The 19719-nt window shown below is 37.2% G+C and overlaps 2 protein-coding genes across 2 annotated transcripts; one reads left to right on the plus strand and one right to left on the minus strand.

Annotated features, from left to right (window-relative positions):
• The first annotated feature begins 7436 nt into the window (after nucleotides 1-7436).
• Nucleotides 7437-8372, plus strand: LOC110302265 (olfactory receptor 10G7). Its single transcript, XM_021173103.1, has one exon. The coding sequence runs from the start codon at nucleotides 7437-7439 to the stop codon at nucleotides 8370-8372; it is 936 nt and encodes a 311-aa protein (XP_021028762.1).
• Nucleotides 8373-17917: 9545 nt separating this feature from the next.
• On the minus strand, nucleotides 17918-18837 carry LOC110301982 (olfactory receptor 10G9-like). The gene is given in 2 exon segments (XM_021172717.1): nucleotides 17918-18423; nucleotides 18426-18837. Coding segments are annotated over 2 exon segments (918 nt in total).
• Nucleotides 18838-19719: the final 882 nt, after the last annotated feature.

The following is a 19719-nucleotide window of genomic DNA, read 5'->3' on the forward strand; positions in this document are numbered from 1 at the left end:
AAAATGCAGTGGTTATTGTAAAGCCCAACGAATTCCTTTTTTTTTTTTTTTTAAGGAACTCCATCTTGTATGAGACCAGAGGCTAAACTCTAATTCCGGGAAGAAAATCACAGAGTTCTCCTGAGCAAGCATCCTATGACAATCCATCCACCCCCCCCAGCAATAGCCAATCAAGCTACAATAGCAGGGTCAAGGTATATATAGATAATGTAAGGCATCCTACAGAGAATAGATAACTTAGCCATCCTGTTCATCAGCTGCTTTTGGTTCTGTGTTCAGTTCCCTCAGATTACTCCAGAAATGCAGATTTTTTTCCATTTTTTATTAGATATTTTCTTTATTTACGTTTAAATGTTGTCTCCTTTCCTGGTTTCCTCTCCAAAAACCCCCTATCTTCTTCCCCCTCCTCCTCAACAGAGGAATGGATACAGAAAATGTGATACATTTACACAATGGAGTACTACTCAGCTATTAAATCAATGAATTCATGAAATTCTTAGATAAATGGATGGATTGGAGGATATCATCCTGAGTAAGGCAACCCAATCGCAAAACAACACACATGGTGTGCACTCACTGATAAGGGGATATTAGCCCAGAAACTTAGAATATCCAAGACATAATTTGCAAAACACATGATCCTCAAGAAGAAGGAAGACCAAGCAAACTGGGGATTCTTCAATCCTTCTTAGAAGGGGGAACAAAATACCCATGGAAGGAGTTACAGAGACAAAGTGTGGAGCAGAAACTAAAGGAATGGACATCCAGAGACTGGCTCACCTGGAGATCCATCCCATATACAGTCACCAAACCCAGACACTATTGTGGATGCCAACAATTGCTTGCTGAAAGGAGACTGAAATGTCTGTCTCCTGAGAGGCTCTGCCAGTGCCTGACAAATACAGAAGTGAATGCTCACAGCAATCCATTAGACTGAGCACAGGGTCCCCAGTGAAGGAGTAGAGAAAGGACCCAAGGAGCTGAAGGGGTTAGCAGCCCCATAGGAGCAACTACAATATGAACTAACCAGTACCCCCAGAGCTCCCAGGAACTAAACCACCAACCAAAAAGTACACATGTTGGGACTCACGGCTCTAGATGCATATGTAGCAGAGGATGGCGTAGTCGGTCATCAATGAGAGGAGAGGCCCTTGGTTCTGTGAAGGTTCTATGCCCCAGGGTAGGGGACTGCCAGGGCCAGGAAGTGGGGGTAGGTGGGTTGATGAGCAGAGGGAGGGGGAAGGGATAGGGGGCTTTTGGGGGGGAAACTAGGAAAGGGGATAATATTTGAAATGTAAATAAAGAAAATATCTAATAAAGAAAATAAAGGCCTTTATGTGTTTTAGATCAGAATTGGCTCCTTGGTAGTCTTTGGGTACCTGCAACTTGGGCATAAGAGTAATAAATGTTGCAGATGATATCACTACAAACTAAGAAATGAAATCTAAGTATCTGTGAGACTTGTAAAAAACCAAATAAATCACACAGGTTAAAAAGAGAGTTACGAGCTGGAGAGATGGCTCAGTGGTTAAGAGCACTGACTGCTCTTCCAAAGGCCCTAAGTTCAAATCCCAGCAACCACATGGTGGCTCACAACTATCCGTAATGAGACCTGATGCCCTGCTCTGGTGCATCTGAAGACAGCTACAGTGTNCTTAGATATAATAATAAGCAAATCTTTTAAAAGAGAGAGAAAGTTACTCAGATTCTAAAGGTTGTTTTATTTTAATATACCAGAAAAAATTAAACATTTTGCAAACTGTAATTTCCTAAAATCTTCTTTTAATTTGTGCTTTTCTGTTTCTAAATAAACTCACAATGCTAAATGGCACAGTTTTTCACTGCATACTGCTCTGGGCTAAGTCAAACATACAAATTCCCTAACTATACTTTTACGATCCTCTTCTCATTGCCCTCAATACCTCCATACACATCTCTTTTCAAGAAAGCATCTGAGGCCCCACCTTTAATCTCAACATTTGGGAGGCAGAAGAAAAGGAACCTTTGGGAGTTTGAAGCCACTCTGTTCTATGTAGTGAGTTTCAGGCCAGCAATGACTACGTGGCAAGACCCTGTCTCCAAAAATAATACAATTAAGTTTTAAAAGGATCTGACATTGCCCCAGTGAAAAACAAACTAAACCAGACCTCATTCAGAATGAAGAATCATTTGAAAGGTTACTGAATTTCCATGAAAGTAGACTTCCAGAAGAACTTATTGAATTGTCTCTCATTCTTTGGCACAGATTAAAAACTAGATGCTTCATTCAACTCAAATTCTAAGCCTGTTATTACAAACACTTTTATGAACCTTTTGAATTTATTGCTACTACACTCATTCATAATTTAGAAGTTATTAACCCTTTGAAATAAGCTGGACATCTAACAGGGATGAGTGTGTGATCTGTGTCTTGGATTGAGGGGAAGAAGATCCAAACCTGTCTCTTGCCTTTGTGCCATTCCATCTTATGAAAAATAAGGAGTTTGTCTTAGAAACACATTCTGGGACCCTGAAAACTTGAGGGAAACTATCTCTCTTCCACATTAGAGCAGCTGCTATGTGTCTGGAGTTCTGGTTGCTTCTTTTAACCTGGGTTCTGCTTACAAGACTCTCTTCCCTTTAGTCTCCTCTGTCCTATGGGGCATGCTTTGTACTGTGGTCATTTAACTTGCACAAGAGAGAAGAGGAGATTCCTAGCACTGAAGAGAATTCTTAACAAGGCAAGCATCAAGATCTATCAGTAAATCCCTACTGAGGACACAATGGAGGAGAAAAATGTTGGGAATAAAATTTCATGTGAGTGTATTAGTGTATTATGCTTGGGAGGGTGTGTGTGTGTGTGTGTGTGTGTGTGTGTGTGTGTGTGTGTGATCAGGAACCTGGTATGTAAAGGGAAGAATAAAAACATGGAATCAGAAAGATTCTTTGTTTTGAAATCCAGTTTTTCCATTATAAATATTAGAAATTATCTTCTCCTTCAACTCAATTTCTAGCAAAGGAGAGTTTTCTTCAATAGGCCTATACATGTATATGCATTTCTATTTTTTTATTATTCTGTTCCCCAAAGCCCATGTGTAGAAGATTTGGTCCTCAGCCAATGAGAATATGCAAAGAGGAGCATATTAGAAGGCAGAGTCTAGTTTGAAGAAGGGTTTACTCAGGAAGAGTATATAGTAGGTGAACCATTCTCTTTTGCCTTCTAGCCCTTGGAGGTGAGCAGTCACAATTTCTATTTGTGGTTACAGGCATCAGCCATGACATAATCACAAAGCAATAAAATCATATGTCCATGAAGTCAAGAGTCTGTAATCATAAACAAAAGTAAATCTTCCCTTCTTTAAGGTTCATCATCTTATCTCATCAATAAAGCTAATACAATATATCAATATATAAATCTCTTCAAAATATAATGTTATTTAATCAAAGCTACATTTTAGATATTTCCATAGTATCCACTTAATTAAATTTCAAAACTGCACATTTAACTAAAATAGTAATGCCTTGAAAAGCAATCTGAAATCATGATAAAGAAATCACAAGAATGAATGAACAAAGAAGTGTGACCAAAATGGAAATGAATGCAGAAATGAGGAGCCCAAAAATAGCTGGCAATGTATAAGGTTCTAATGTCAATGATAATTACAGAAGTGCTTAGGTCATGATAAATATAAACCATGGGAGATGGAGAGATGGCTCAGAGGTTAAGAGCACTGGCTGCTCTTCCAGAGGCCCTGAGTTCAATTCCTAGCAATCACATGGTGGCTCATAACTATCTATAATGTGATGTTGCACCCTCTTCTGGCATGCAGGTGTACATGCAGATAAAGCAGTCATACTGTAAATAAATAAATCATTTTAAAAAGAATGTAATCTTTAAAATATATGACCTATGTACATATGCTTACAAGATTTTGTCCATATACTTTTTATGCAATTATATAAAGTAAATGACAAAATACCAAATGTATACAAACAGGTTCTTTCAATCTGTGAAAATTATAGGCAGCTGAAGTTTCTGAGGAAGGAGAACTTAGGAGCTGACCACGTTTGTTTCGAGGCATTTTCCTAATTTGGTATTCAGGACTCTCACACAGAGAACAGGCAGACAGCATGGCCATCTAAATAAAAGAAATCTGATACAGTATCTGAAGTCAGTGAGTATATGAACTTCAGGAAATAATGCTGATAAAAGAAATCTATTGTCTTACTATGTGTTTAAAATTACCACTTAAAATATCTAGCCAGTAAATATTTAATGATAAATCTGAGAAAATTAGCTTTGTCTCAGCACTGAAATTACACGCATTGTTTAGGGATATCAACGACATATGTGGTATCCATGAGTACTTATAAAACGTCAGTTCTACCATAATGACTCTACATAGTCAATGCAATGCTAACTAAAACCTAAAGAGATCTTTTTGTAAAAATTTAAAAGTTTACTCAAAAATAACATGAAAGTGCAAAAAACTTTGAGAGCAAAGTTGCTGTTTTAAAGAAATGATGATTCAAGAAGGAACACTGGCACAGCAAGTCCAGGGATAAATATGGTAGCCAAATACATGCAAATGCCCTTCTCTGAGCATTTGCAAAGCATCAGGGCACTATCACATGGGGATGGTTGGGCTATGGAACATGATCTTCCATTAAAATCTACAAGTGAAGAGTTATATTTATTTTTAACTTATTGGTAGTATTATCATCATCATTGTGTACGTGATGTATGTGAGAATGTGCACAGGTCATGTGCACTTGTGATGGTCAGAGGACAATTTTAGAGGTTAGTTCTTTCTACCTTTACGTAGGTCCAAATGGGATCCAACTTGGGTGGCCAAGAGTATACCGTAAGCACCTTAACCTACTGGCCATCTTGCTGGCCTGAGTGCAGAATTCTTGATTCTCACCATATTAAGACAAAGAGCCCCAAAATTGGATAATTCTTTTCTTATTACAAAAATAGCAAAGTCATCCAATGTCATCTTTGAGGTCCTCTTAGTAGAAACCCTATACTGACCAGGATATACATTTCTCAGGACATTAGGATCCCAAAATTGTGCATGCCATAAAGTGACAATGAAACCAGTTAAGTAGAACTAAATGGCCAGTAACTGTTAAAATAAACATTATAAAAGAGTGTGATGGTTTCACATAGACCAAATATGTCTTCATGTAGTTGTACATCCAGTGTTAGGAAATAGAGTGTTGTGATAGGTTTATCTTCAGAAATGTTCATTTAAGGGACGTCCATTATTCGAATCAGTTCCATGGAGAAGAATATTACTCATGTAATGCTGCTGGCGTGACTTTTGGCAAAGTGCAGCCTTTGGTTTGCTATTTATTTTCATGAGGACTCTTTCCCCGGTAGCTAAGACATACATCAGTTCCAAAAGGAAACATCTTCTGGATGTTTCCAGAAAGAAATATCTTTAGCTTCATTAATTCATGTGAAAATAAAACAGCAAAAGCACCTTCACAGAAAAATGCAAACATATTTAAATTTTAAAGAAGGAACAAAGGCAGAAGACTCAGAGAAATCTCAGAGCCAGAAAATGTGAGGTGCATCCATTCTTGGACAGAAGCTCACAAGCCTGCAATGCCCTGGAGAGGAGGGACTGAATTAATAAAATGAATTTCTAGGAGGGATTACAACCAAATGTCCCTGGAGCACAGAAAGGTTAGAGTCATCAGAGAGATTGGGAGTCTCTACGGAGAATTTCCCCCAAGGCCATGAAAGCCCACTTTTGAAATCAGAGAAGAAATCCAGGAGGGGTGTTGATCACTCCCTGCAAAAGTCTGGGAGCTAGACTTTGATGGTTAATCACTACATTTTGGCAAAATAAAAAGGTTAAACAAAGGATAGTCCATCAAAGCAGAACTGGCTTGCACACATGGATTTGGGTAGAATCCTCAATGTTTATAATAATGTTAAAATATTCTTACCAATGAGGAATATAAAGCCAAATTCTTATCTCTCGAGCTATCAACCCCAGTTCTAAGCTCTGGTTCCAATAGTTCTTGCTTTTATATTTTTTCTACTGTGTTTTTAACCATGAGGGGGAAGAACGGCTACTGCTCATCAAGGGCATAAAGGTTCTTTAAAGTTTAATGTCTGCCTAGTGATCCTAAGCAGACCTCCGTAATTGGTAAGTAGTCCAAAGTGTCTAAACTCAATACTTCCTTCCTGGCTGCTCACACTGGAAATTCTACAACATATTCAGGTGCAACTCTTAGATTCTTCACGGTTTTGTTTTTTAAATCAGTTTCTATTGCTTTAGTTTTGACTTAACTAACACTGTGTGGTTTTTAATAAAAGTCTATTATATACTGCATCAGTCAATTAAGTACTTTCTCTGTACACCATAGCATTTCACCTCTAAGCATTCAACCCAACTCCACCTGACTTCCACACAGGAAAGGACTGCTTCTGGTAGAGAGGCAAGGATAAAAAGTGCAGAAGTATCCTAAACACTGGACGAGTGATGTTTCTTTTAATTGGATTTAATCTAGAATTCTGGCTAGATTTCCATTCAGCTTCTGTTACTTTTCACTACTATTTACATTTAAGTATATTATTTATTAGACACCCAGTCTGCTCTTTGAAAAAAAATTAATTCTTGTCTCAGATATCTCACCAACAAGTAAAAATAATTTTCAGACTATATAGACAATTTGAATGTTTAGATTTCAAAGTATCTTGTATTGTTATATTTCATTCAGACCTGATACTTAAAGATGAGTCAATGTTTAGGTCTCTTTACAACTGAAACACAATATTTCATGAGCATCTCAAAATGCAGAGATCATTTGATTCCATAGAGTGAACACTAACTCAAAGTCCTGGAGTGATAAAAAGAAATAGAGTCGATGTGCTCTCTCCATTCCTGTGGTAGTCTTCAGCATTTCATATGACCAGAAAGACAGGACACAGGAAAAAAGGCAGGCAATTAGCAACATAATAATGTTGCAAACTCATGCCTTGCATCCACTGCTGACGAGAGAGCAGCTTCTATCCAGGAGGAAGAATGCTGTAAAGTTTCATCATCTATGTTTATTTAATGATCAAAAGAAAAATGAATGTGTGTGTGTGTGTGTGTGTGTGTGTGTGTATCTTTGCAGGCACATGATTAAAAAAAAGAGAGAAGGCTATATGAATGGACATTGGTGCTAGGAGAAAGCTATTAGCACTTACTATTATTTGAACATATTTTCTCTAATTATAAAAAAGAAAGAGTACTTAATTTACTCCTCTTGTTAAAAGTCAACCATTTCATATAAGTTTAGCATTCTTTTCTTATGGCTAACAGGGGTATGAATGGAATAAGAAATCGACAGTTCCTTTGGACTGTGGTGTCTATACAATATATATAAAATAATTCTACGGGGTGTTCTCCATCAGTGAAAATAATCCATATGAAGGCCATAATCCATATGAAGAAATGTCAAACATAAGCATAGTGACCACGTTCTTCCTCTCAGGTCTTCCCCACCCACCAGTCCTGGACTCCATGCTCTTTGGGATCTTCCTTGTGATTTATATTCTTACTGTGTTGGGAAACCTTCTNATCCTGANGGTGATCAGGGTGGATTCCCACCTCCACACACCCATGTACTACTTCCTCACCAACCTCTCCTTTATTGACATGTGGTTCTCCACAGTCACAGTGCCTAAAATGCTGATGACTTTGGTGTCCCCAGGGGGCGGGGCTATCTCCTTCCATAGCTGTGTGGCACAGCTCTATTGCTTCCACTTCCTGGGTAGCACCGAGTGTTTCCTGTACACAGTCATGTCCTATGATCGTTACCTGGCCATCAGTTACCCACTCAGGTACAGTAGCATGATGGGTGGGAGAGTGTGTGCCCTCCTGGCAGCAGGAACATGGCTCACTGGTTCCCTGCACTCTGCTGTACAGACTACATTGACCTTCCATTTGCCCTACTGTGGACCCAACCAGATCCAGCATTATTTCTGTGATGCACCTCCCATCCTCAAGCTGGCCTGCGCAGACACCTCAGCCAATGAGATGGTCATCTTTGTGAACATCGGGGTAGTGGCTTCAGGCTGCTTTCTTCTGATTTCGTTGTCCTATGTGTCCATTGTCTGCTCCATCCTGAGGATTCGCACTTCAGAGGGCCGGCACAGAGCTTTCCAGACATGTGCCTCACACTGCATCGTGGTCCTCTGTTTCTTTGGCCCTGGTCTCTTCATCTACCTGAGGCCAGGCTCCAGGGATGCTGTAGATGGAATTGTGGCCGTTTTCTACACTGTGTTGACACCCCTACTCAACCCTGTTGTATACACCCTGAGGAACAAAGAGGTGAAGAAAGCACTGTTGAAAATAAAATATGGGTCTGTGCTTCCTCAGGATAAATAATCAAGTAAGGATGAATACTCTTAACATCTGCAACATCTGTGTTTAAACTGTGTGGCTGATGTCACCATGAGAATTTCAAAGAGCATTTCAAATGTCTAGTCCTAATTTTTAATGAAGTGACTGATAATGTTTTCGTTTCTTGATAAATACTTGTAAGAATCCCAAAGAAAATACCCTGTGAACCTGTCTCAGCAGAAAGACCACACTCTTGCCTGGCTTTTGTAGTATGAGGAGCACGTCAGAAAAACAGTTTAACTTTACTACTTTACAAACACTTCGCAAAATTTGCAATCCAGTGTGATACTCTTGCAGTATGTTTTCTCAGTTGAAATAAGAGCTCCAGGAATATCCTTTTTTGTATGTTTAAACATCGCAAAATAAAAATTATATATATAATTCAGTCACTAAATGACATAATATGCTTATGAGGAAATGGACATTTTAGAAAACACTCAACAAAACAGTTTATTCCCCAATCTGTCTTTATTTGTTTTTCATGAGCTTAAATTATATCGATCTTTACTTTTCTAATACTTTGAAAAACCAAGGCTTTGAGGGGCAAACATATGTCCGTGAATGTGATATATACATTGCATGCTTTCTATTGATTACTGATAATAGCTATCAACAGTCCTTCTATGAAAAATTCCTGACAGGGTGTTCAAGTTCAAAGTTTCCATTTCAAAAATTTTTAATTCTATTCTGTAAGAAAACAGAACAGACATTAAGTATAAAAATAAAACAAATATCCTGAGGAATAAAAATAAAAAATAAAAACAAGTTCTCATTGGTTTTATTCTCCAACTTTTAGAAATTAACAGATTCTCATATAATTATGCTACTTCCACGAGCCATATTTGTTTTGACTTAAAGTATAAAGTGTACTTTTGATACTTTCTAGGAGGTAAAATTTGCAAAATAAGCCCCACAATCATATATATATATATATATATATATATATGTATATATATACATACATACACATATATATATACACATGTATATAGATGTGTGTGTGTATACACACACACATATATATAGTGTGTGAATTATTTTTCAAAAAATGTTTACATATCACATACACCCTCTTAATGCAATGCATGCCATTCTTTCTAGCAGATGAGAAAGGTAAAGCTGGAAATCTAATATAGCTTGTGCCCAGACTTCTAATATTTGTTCGTACTGCATTTCAGAAATGCTTAAGAAAGAGCATCTGATTGTGCTTGTTTGCCATCGCTTCATTGAGTAAGCTGTGACATTGTGCTAAGAAGAAGTATCCTACTAACTGTGGTAGCATGGCACACATCTGTCATAAAGTTGTGTACTTTGCACAAGGGTCTGCAATGGCCAGGGCCAGTCATACAACTCCTCTCAGTTAGCAAAGTCAAAAGCTAATGTGCAGAAGTACTTAAACACTGAGCTGACATTGACTGTAACTTAAATGTCTACCCTCACAAGTGTTTTACTTGTTTGTTTGATTGTTTGTGTGTTTGTGTGTTGTAAGATAACATCTCCTTACGTGGCCCAAGTTGCTTTGAACTTTCGGTTCTCCTGCCTCAGTCTGTAAGTTACAGCTGTGTGCAGCCAGACTGTGCCCGGTGATAACTATGACTTAGTATACAACACTCTCTATGAAAGTGTCCCCCAGGATTATCAGGAAGAGGATAAGATATGTTTTTGTTTTAGCAACGTTTCCCACAGTGTGAAAAATGTTGAGTCACACTAAATTTCATAGTAAATCTCTTATGACAACCCAGCTAGAACCTCCTTCTGGCAGACTTACAGGGACAAGCAACCTTGGCCTTCTGACCAGTTGACGCAAGTCCCTGTGGACTTATGTATCTCATCTGAGATTGAGGTTTCTAATGCAATAAAAAGAAATGTAGAATGATTTGGTTTGGGTCTCTGGAGGCCAATTTTTCTCTCCTTAGAACTAAAAGACTCAAACGGAACATAATTTGATGTACAAATGAAAAGCTCTGTGAACTTAAGGCACACTCATAAATTTTATACATGTTATGTGAAGTTTTCATTTAAAACCACATGGTGGACATCTGCTTGTGTTACTTATATAAGAAAACCATCAGCTTTCCTGGGTGTGGGTGACTGACTGACTCGCCTCACTTTGTGGTGTGCCATGAGTTTACCATGCCATCTCACGTGGGCTTTGTAACTTTCTAGAATCACACGCTGGAGCTCTAGAGCATGCCTTAAAGCTTTATGTCTTCTATGTCTGAATTTAGATGTCACTTAATTAAAATAATTGAAGAAATTGCAGCATTGATTAATTGCTGAGACAGCAGAGCTGAGCACAAATATCAGCACGGGGATTATTATAAAACTTACCGCATCCTTTAAGGACTTGAATCCCTACATGTTATCCAGTTACTGCTTATAACTTTAAATTCTTTTCAATACTTCATTTGCTCAGAACATAAACTTTCAGAGATTCTATCAGATATGTCATAAATACACCCAAACTATATTTTGGAAATGCAGGTTACCATTCCTGCCCACAGGCCTCTGTAGACACTTTTGTAGTCTGATGCTTCGCCAGATGTTAATTTGAAGAAAAAAAAATCCAAGGGAATAGAACAAAATATTGTGTAATGTGGTTCAAGATTTTCTAAAGTTTCAACATTGCATATGTGGAGAACAAACTTCAGCTGCATTTTCTTTCTTATTTTTAACTTCCTTCTAAAATTATTTTTTTAAAAACAAAACTGATAGCTCTTTGGAGTATCAATACAGACACATATTTTAAAAATTAAGTTACCTCAATACTATAAATGACTCATTAATTTTAAAAATCAGTCCTTTTGTTTTCAGAGCTTTTGCTGGTGGTTCATGCCCTCCCACATTCCTCAGTGCCTCATCATTATTTTCTTTATCCCTTATCTATTTTGAGTTGCATGAAGATGTCTCATTTAAAGATGGACAAGACAGATATTCTGAGTTTCAGTTTATATTTTCTTGTAAATGTCAAGAGAAAATTAAATTACTCTCTATACAAATAATATACACTAGCAAAAATCATATCCCCATGTGTAACAATAACTAATCAAAAATATGTGCCTTCTTAAGTCGATGGCTACTGTTATTCACTGATATTACCCTGACATGCAAAAAAGAAGTAGCCTAAAAGTTGTCTAAAACAATATAGTATTAATAAAATATACTACAAAATATTCATTTTTGTCTCCAGATAGTGTGGGATCAAAGCTTGACCATATCCTTTTCCCATTAGGACCATCTAGAGGACAGTACCTAGCAGAATTCTTTCTAAAGATTAAATTAAGACAATGCAGGTACAGTATATAATATATCACAATTTCAATAATGTCTATGGTTTTTCTTTAAAAATTAATTTGGTATGATTGAATATTACATAAATTTCATTAATCATTACATTTGTTGCAAAGTTAATAAATATTGGTACATACAATAAAGGGAAATATCTAATTGAACAGAAAAATGGCTGTATTGTAAATTACATTGTTATCTGTTGAGCAACTTATCAGCAGTTTAACGAACTTACATTTCTCCTCTTTAAAAATACTGTTTAACTGCCAAGAAAAGTGCAAACTGATCACTGTGACTCCAACCAGCAAAAATGTTTGCATAGAACAAACACTCCACAAAATGAAACAGCCATGGACTGAAGGAAATATTTGCAAGCCATCTATTTTATGCAGAGTTAATATCCAAAAGAGATCATTCAAAACACATAACAGTATGTGTTTACAAGCTCATAAATATTGCATGCATGTATAAGAGATGACTCTGAAAAAGTGGGTCAAAGTACTTGAATATTTTCTAAAAAATTCATGTGAATGACTGAGAGATAGGCCTTCAATGTCAATAATCATCAGAAAAATGCAAATCAGGCCATAGACAGAAAATAGTGGATACTACCAAAAGTCAAAAATCTACTCCATTACATGGAGATGGACACAAGGACAGACTTTGCTCAGTCTACTTTTAATATATCTAAGCACATCTTATCTTGTGTCTAGCATTATTTTCCTATTGTTAAAGTTTAACTTTGGGAGAGGGATTGAAAAATTACAGAAGGATACTGCATTTACTTTACTTATATCCTTTCTATACCCTTTCTCTCCCTCCAACTCAGATATTCTTCACGCACCAGTCCTGGAAGAATATATATATATATATGTGTTATTTTTTAAGGTTATAATATAATTACATCAACTAACCCTTCCCTTTCTTCCATCCAACTCCTCCTTTCTATAAGTGATTCTCCCTTTAAAATCTATGACCTCTTCTGTTAAATTTTCTTCCATATTATATATATTACATGGTATGTATATGTGTGTTATGTATATTTATATATTGCATATATTCCTAACTATACATATATACAACCTTCTCAGTCTATATGGTGTGTGTGTGTGTGTGTGTGTGTGTGTGTGTGTGTGTGTGTGTGTGTGTTCAGACTTAGCCATTTGGTACTGGATACCCAGTTGGTGTCCTTTTTCCTGAGAAGAATTTCTCTTGTGCTCAGCATTCCTTAGTTGCCTACAGTTCTTAATGTAGGGTTGAGGCCTTATGTGCATTTCTCCTTCCACATTACTAAGTCTATTGGTGTCAGTTATCAATAGTAGGTTATTGATGTTGGTGTGGGATTCTCATGCAATGTCCTTTATTATGTTGACCTATGTACTGTCTCTCTTTAGGAATTTTATCATAAAATTTGTCAAAGGCTTTTTCTGCATTTATTGAAATGATTGTGTAACTTTTTACTTATTTCCATTTATATGATTTTAATATGGTCGATGTATATTGAGCTATCCCTGCACATCTATGATAAAGAAAACTTTGATTATGTTGGGTGATATACACACACACGCGCGCGTGTGTGTGTGTGTGTGTGTGTGTAATTACAAGTATATTATTGAGAATTTTTGAAATTCTATGTTCATAAGAATATTGACCTGTATGTTCTTTCTTTTATTTTTAATGTGTTTTATCTGGTTTGGGTATTAGAGCAACACTGGTTTTGCAGAAAGAGCTCTTTTGATTTTCTTTTTCATAATTTAAGAAGTGTTGGTTGTAGATCTCTTTGAAGTCCTGGTAGAATACCACTGAGAGACCATCAGACCTGGGCATCTTTTACTCCAGTGCACTTTACTGCTGTTGTAAGCTCCTTGTTGTTACCTGTCTGTTTAGGTCACTGATCTCTTCTTGCTTTCATGTTTGAATTTTTCTAAAAATTCATCCTTTTTTTTTTTAGTTTCTTTTTTAACTTAAAGAAGTATAGGTTTACAAATACTCAGAATATTTTGAATTTCTTTGGTGTCTGTCAGAATGTTTCCCTGTTCATTTGAATCATATCTTTCTGTCTTTTGATTAGCTGGGCCAAGGGTTTGTTATCTTTTCATTGAACCAGCTTTTAGATTTGTTGATTCTTTGTGTTGTTTTCTTTGTTTTAATTAAGTTCTGCTCTTCTGTTACATCTTCCTACCTGCTAATGTCTAGTTTGTTTTTGCTTTTCCAAATTCTTGAGTTGCATATTTTATTCATGCTCTCAAATTTTTTTCTCTTTTTAAAACTATTTCTATTTTTCTTTTTGTCTGATTTCTCTCTTACTATACATATTATTTCCTCTCCTTCAACTCCTCCTAGATCTTTTCAGATTCTTTTCTTTAATGTATGCATTTAGAGTTATGAATTTCCTTCAGAGGGCTCTTATAAGATGCCCTAGGGTTGTTGTGGTGGTGTGCTTTCATTTTCATTTATGTCCATGCTTTTTATTTATTTATTGTTGATAATTTATTATCCATTCATCATTTAGTAATGTGGTATTCAGTCTCCAGAGGTTCGTGTAATTATTAGAGTTTTTTTTAATTGATTCTAGCTTTTATTATATTGTGGACAGATGGTATGTACAGAGTTATTTTATTTACCTGCATGTGTTGATATTTGTTTTGTGACCCAGTATGTGGGTGTTTGTAAGGAACTTGTTTGTCTATGCCAGTACATGAGCTAGGCCTAAGCTAGGCCTGGGAATATGCAGATCTATTTTCCTAATTTTTAAAAGATACATGTTGAAATCTCATAATTATGTTTTTACATGTTTGCTTTCTAAATAAAAGCACCATTGACTAATCTTTGTAATTAGAGGCATCTCTATACAATGGTGGCTGCAGTTCTCCCTTATTTCTAAAATTTGGAGTTTTTATGCCAGCCTCCACTCTGTTTAAATTGGAAAAATACATATACTATGTGCAAGGCAAAGTTCTAGTTCTTTGCAATAGAGAATTAGCTGAGTGATTCCTGTGTCCTATGACCATGTATGATGAGCATCCCTTGCTGGACATTACCTGCTCAGTATAGCAATATGACGAATGTGAGAACATGTGCTCTTCTGGCTGCTAGCACTTGGTTCAGAGGGTCCCTGAACTCTCTGTCCAGAAAGCACTGATTACTGGTCCTTATGTGGATGCAGGAAGTTCTTCCTATGACATACTGCCCATCCTCATGTTGTCCTAAACAGACACACAGATACCTTGGCTTCCTTTATTGAGGCAATACAAATTCACTGTCTATAGTCTGGGGAAGAGAAACAAACTGGGCATTCTTCAAAATGTGAATAAAGTTAATTTCTTCTGGAGATTCTAAAAGACCATTTCTTTTTTCTTTTTCTTTTTATTAGATATTTTCGTTAGTTACATTTCAAATGCTATTCCAAAAGTTCCCTATACCCTCCCCCTACCCTGCTCCCCTACCCACCCACTCCTACTTCTTAGCCCTGGCATTCCCCTGTACTGGGGCATATAAAGTTTGCAAGCCCAAAGGGCCTCTCTTCCTAATGATGGCCAACTAGACCATTTTCTGCTACATATGCAGCTAGAGACACGAGCTCTGGGGGTACTGGTTAGTTCATATTGTTGTTCCACCTATAGGGTTGCAGACCCCTTCAGCTCCTTGGGTACTTTCTATAGCTCCTCCATGGGGGGGTGGGCTATGTGGATACTACATTCCTCCTTAGAATAGGGAACAAAACACCCATGGAAGGGGTTACAGAGACAAAGTTTGAAGCTAAGACAAAAGGATGGACCATCCAGAGACTACCCCACCTGGGTACCCATCCCATAATCTTGCATATGCCAGCAAGATTTTGCTGAAAGGACCCTGATATAGCTGTCTCAAGTGAGGCTAGCCAGTGCCTGGCAAATACAGAAGTGGATGCTCACAGTCATCTAAAAGACCATTTATTTACTTGCTTTTTCTATATTTTAACACTGATCTATATTCCTTTATTTTAAACCCTTTCTTTTTTTGAGCTTACCTTTCCACCCACTGCCTTATTATTACATCTCTTGCTTATGACTTTGAACTTTTCTTTTATGCCCTCTAATGACATTGGAATATTATGGTTATTATAAGAGGAACTTTATGATTGATCCAGGTCAATACCAAGTTTATGAAAATTATTTCTATTAACAAAATCCCTTTGCCCTATAAAGTATTCAAAATATTTGATGGTTAAGAATTTGATAAATCTTCAGCTTAAAAGGAGAAGTGCAGTAACATTATCAACTATCCTTTCTATACTGATGAAATGGAGGAGTTCACAAAAACCTTAACAGCACAGTGAAATACTGAAGTAATGTTAATATTTAAAAGCAAGCATCTAGGCGTAGTGGTGCACGCCTTTAATCCCAGCACTTGGGAGGCAGAGGCACGTGGATTTCTGAGTTCAAGGGCAGCCTGGTCTACAAAGTGAGTTCCAGGACAGCCAAGGCTATACAGACAAACCCTGTCTCAAAAAACCTAATAATAATAATAATAATAATAATAATAATAATAATAATAATAATAATAAATAATAGCATCTTAGATATAATATTTGATATGTTCTTTCAGACATTCATATAAATATAAAAGGTATTTGGATCATGTTCATCCTTTTCCTCCTCATCTAAAACCTGAGTACCTGACACATGCATCTCTCTGTCAACTTCATAACATCTTATTTTAAGTTTTATTAATGACCCACTGAGTCTAACACCATCCCACATCCATCTACGGGAGAATTGTCAACTTATAAGTATAAGGCAAAAAGCGACTGGAGAGAACTGATTACCCTTTCTCTAGAAGGCATCAGTTGTCAATAGCATCTCAGCTTCTGGGAGTTTATTCCACTCCTCCTTCCTTGAATAAAGGTTGAGTGGGTGGATTTTGTGTACCTCCTGTGTGTAATGACACATGTTATGAGTTCATGAGTGCAACCATCCTGCCATCTCCAAAGAGATTGATTTATTCCAATCTTCCCCAACCTCTTGCTCTATCCTAAGTGTGGCAATCTAGTCTGAGAATTAGCACACTTAATATAATAAATCTCCCAGTCCATCATAATTCTTCCTGGATAGTCACAGTTCCCAAAATGTGTATTGAGCTATAAACATAACTGGAGATCATTTCCTTCACTGATTGTCTTGTAGTTGCACACTTTGTTTAACCAATGAGAAAGTGTATTTCCTGGTGATAGAAAAGTATCTACTATGTTGTAAGGAGGGTAGATGACTAGGACTTTATTTTTGATGATATTTGTTATGATTCAATATATTTGTGTATTTAACGTATTTTTACGTTTAGATGTTGAATCATATCGACTGTAGCAAAAACTATAACTCTAAAATACATGTTATAAGGGGCTGTAGATTGACCATTGCTCTATAATACTCCATTATGTGAGTATACAAGAGTATAATTTCAGCTGGGCGTTGTAGCGCATGCCTTTAATCCCAGCACTCGGGAGGCAGAGGCAGGCAGATTTCTGAGTTTGAGGCCAGCATGGTCTACAAAGTGAGTTCCAGGACAGCCAGGGCTATACAGAAAAACCCTGTCTCGAAACAAAACAAAACAAAACAAAACAAAACAAAACAAAACAACCTATAATTTCACTGAATTTTTACACGTTTGAATAGTTGACTTTTTGCCCACTAGACATGGAGCATTTCCAGGAGTTAAATTTTTATAAAGAGATTACATACATATATTCATACACAAGTGTATTTCTATGTGGAATTACTCATAGGAAACTATATATTACATATTATAAGCATTGTTTTGGATGTTTTCATATCTATGCATACAAACAAACACAGGACTACTGAAAGAGTAAAAAAATATTTTTGAAGAACTAAACCAAAGAATAATATGACCTCTGCTAATTGCAATGAGACCATGACTATGTACTTGAAGTATTAGCATGATAGAAATAAAGCCAAAAGGAGCATTCTAACAGGTCAACTGAAAGAGAATTTCAACCTCATAAAACAAAAGAGACAATTTCACAGTGTTTTGTTGGTATTATTTTTAAGCAAAAATCAACTCCTTTGCAAAGAGACAAAACCTCAAACTATGATCACATATGTCACATGTCAGAGATCTAATTAAATTTAGGAAATCCTTAGAAAATATTAGACTGAGTATTCCGGAAAAGCTGGATTGAATGATGGACCATAATTAAATTATATTGTTGATGGTGAAAAGCTGAAATGTCTATTTACCAGTGGTTACTGGCTCTGAGAATATGCTACTTTGTCTTTGAGTTTAAACAGTGCTTTCTTCACCTCTTTGTTCCTCAGGGTGTACACAACAGGGTTGAGTAGGGGTGTCAACACAGTGTAGAAAACNGCCACNANTCCATCNACAGCATCNCTGGAGCCTGGCCTCAGGTAGATGAAAACACAGGGCACAAAGAAACAGAGGACCACGATGCAGTGTGAGGCACATGTCTGGAAAGCTCTGTGCCGGCCCTCTGAAGTGCGAATCCTCAGGATGGAGCAGACAATGGACACATAGGACAACGAAATCAGAAGAAAGCAGCCCGAAGCCACTACCCCAATGTTCACAAAGATGACCATCTCATTGGCTGAGGTGTCTGCGCAGGCCAGCTTGAGGATGGGAGGTGCATCACAGAAATAATGCTGGATCTGGTTGGGACCACAGTAGGGCAAACGGAAGGTCAATGTAGTCTGTACAGCAGAGTGCAGGGAACCAGTGAGCCATGTTCCTGCACTCTCCCACTCATCATGCTACTGTACCTGAGTGGGTAACTGATGGCCAGGTAGCGATCATAGGACATGACTGTGTACAGGAAACACTCGGTGCTACCCAGGAAGTGGAAGCAATAGAGCTGTGCCACACAGCTATGGAAGGAGATAGCCCCTCCCCTTGGGGAAACCAACGTCATCAACATTTTGGGTACTGTGACTGTGGAGAACCACATGTCAATAAAGGAGAGGTTGGTGAGAAAGTAGTACATGGGTGTGTGGAGGTGGGAGTCCACCCTGATTACCATCAGAATCAGGAAGTTGCCCAGCACAGTTAGAATGTAAATCACCAAGAAGGTTACAAAGAGCATGGTGTCCAGGGCTGGTGCATGGGGAATACCTGAGAGGAAGAATGTGGTTACTAGAGTCACATTTGACATTTCTTCCACCTTGGATCATTCTCCCTATAGAGATATAAGAATAACTCAGACATTAACAAATAATTAACCATGTTTCATAATACTAGACTTAAACAATGGTGCCACACAAACCTAGAAATCCAAGCAGTGGCATACCAGAAGAAAAGGTTACAAGAAAACGTCTTTGTTTTAGTTTGATTTAGAAGCACGAAGAATTCTTACAGCTACATAAAACATACAAATGTGCTATTCTCAACATTTTGTGGCTCAGACCTGCTATGGTAAAACTTATCTGTCTTAAAACTCAAGGTGAAAAACAGATTGAATAATCTCACCTGAGGAGTGTCACAATTTTGTTCTGTGCTATTACAGCAGTGATGAGTCTTAATTTTGTGCAATTTTAGATCTGCACTTCTCATGTGTTTAATGCTTCTTAGCAGATTCCATTAACCTAGGGTTCTAGAAGACACCCTAGGACCTATCTAATCCTAAGCAGGTGACCACTTCACTGCATGGCAGGTGCTTTTCTGTCACCTAGAGAATCACTTTTCTATTGGCAAGACAAAGTGTGGTGCCAGAGAATCAGTGAAATAAGTAATAGCTGAGTACATATTTGGAAAAACATGATTATTCAGGGAAAATGTAGTCATGTGTAGCAATATTGGAGTCTGTTTATTTTACAGTTCTGCCTTCCAAAATCATTTTCTCCATTGGATCTCCAAAGAAACTTCAAGAATCAAAAACTTGTTGACATTAATAAGTATCTTTGAAGCCTATGCCATATTTCAGTCGCCTGCTATTATACACATTATTGAACAATGCTAATACTGTCTCCATAACTGAAAAGATTCAAGCTAAGGTTAACCATGAAACCAGGGATTGACAGTGGAGTATACAGTACTA

This window comes from Mus caroli, chromosome 9 (assembly GCF_900094665.2).
Source record: "Mus caroli chromosome 9, CAROLI_EIJ_v1.1, whole genome shotgun sequence".
Lineage (NCBI taxonomy): Eukaryota > Metazoa > Chordata > Mammalia > Rodentia > Muridae > Mus > Mus caroli.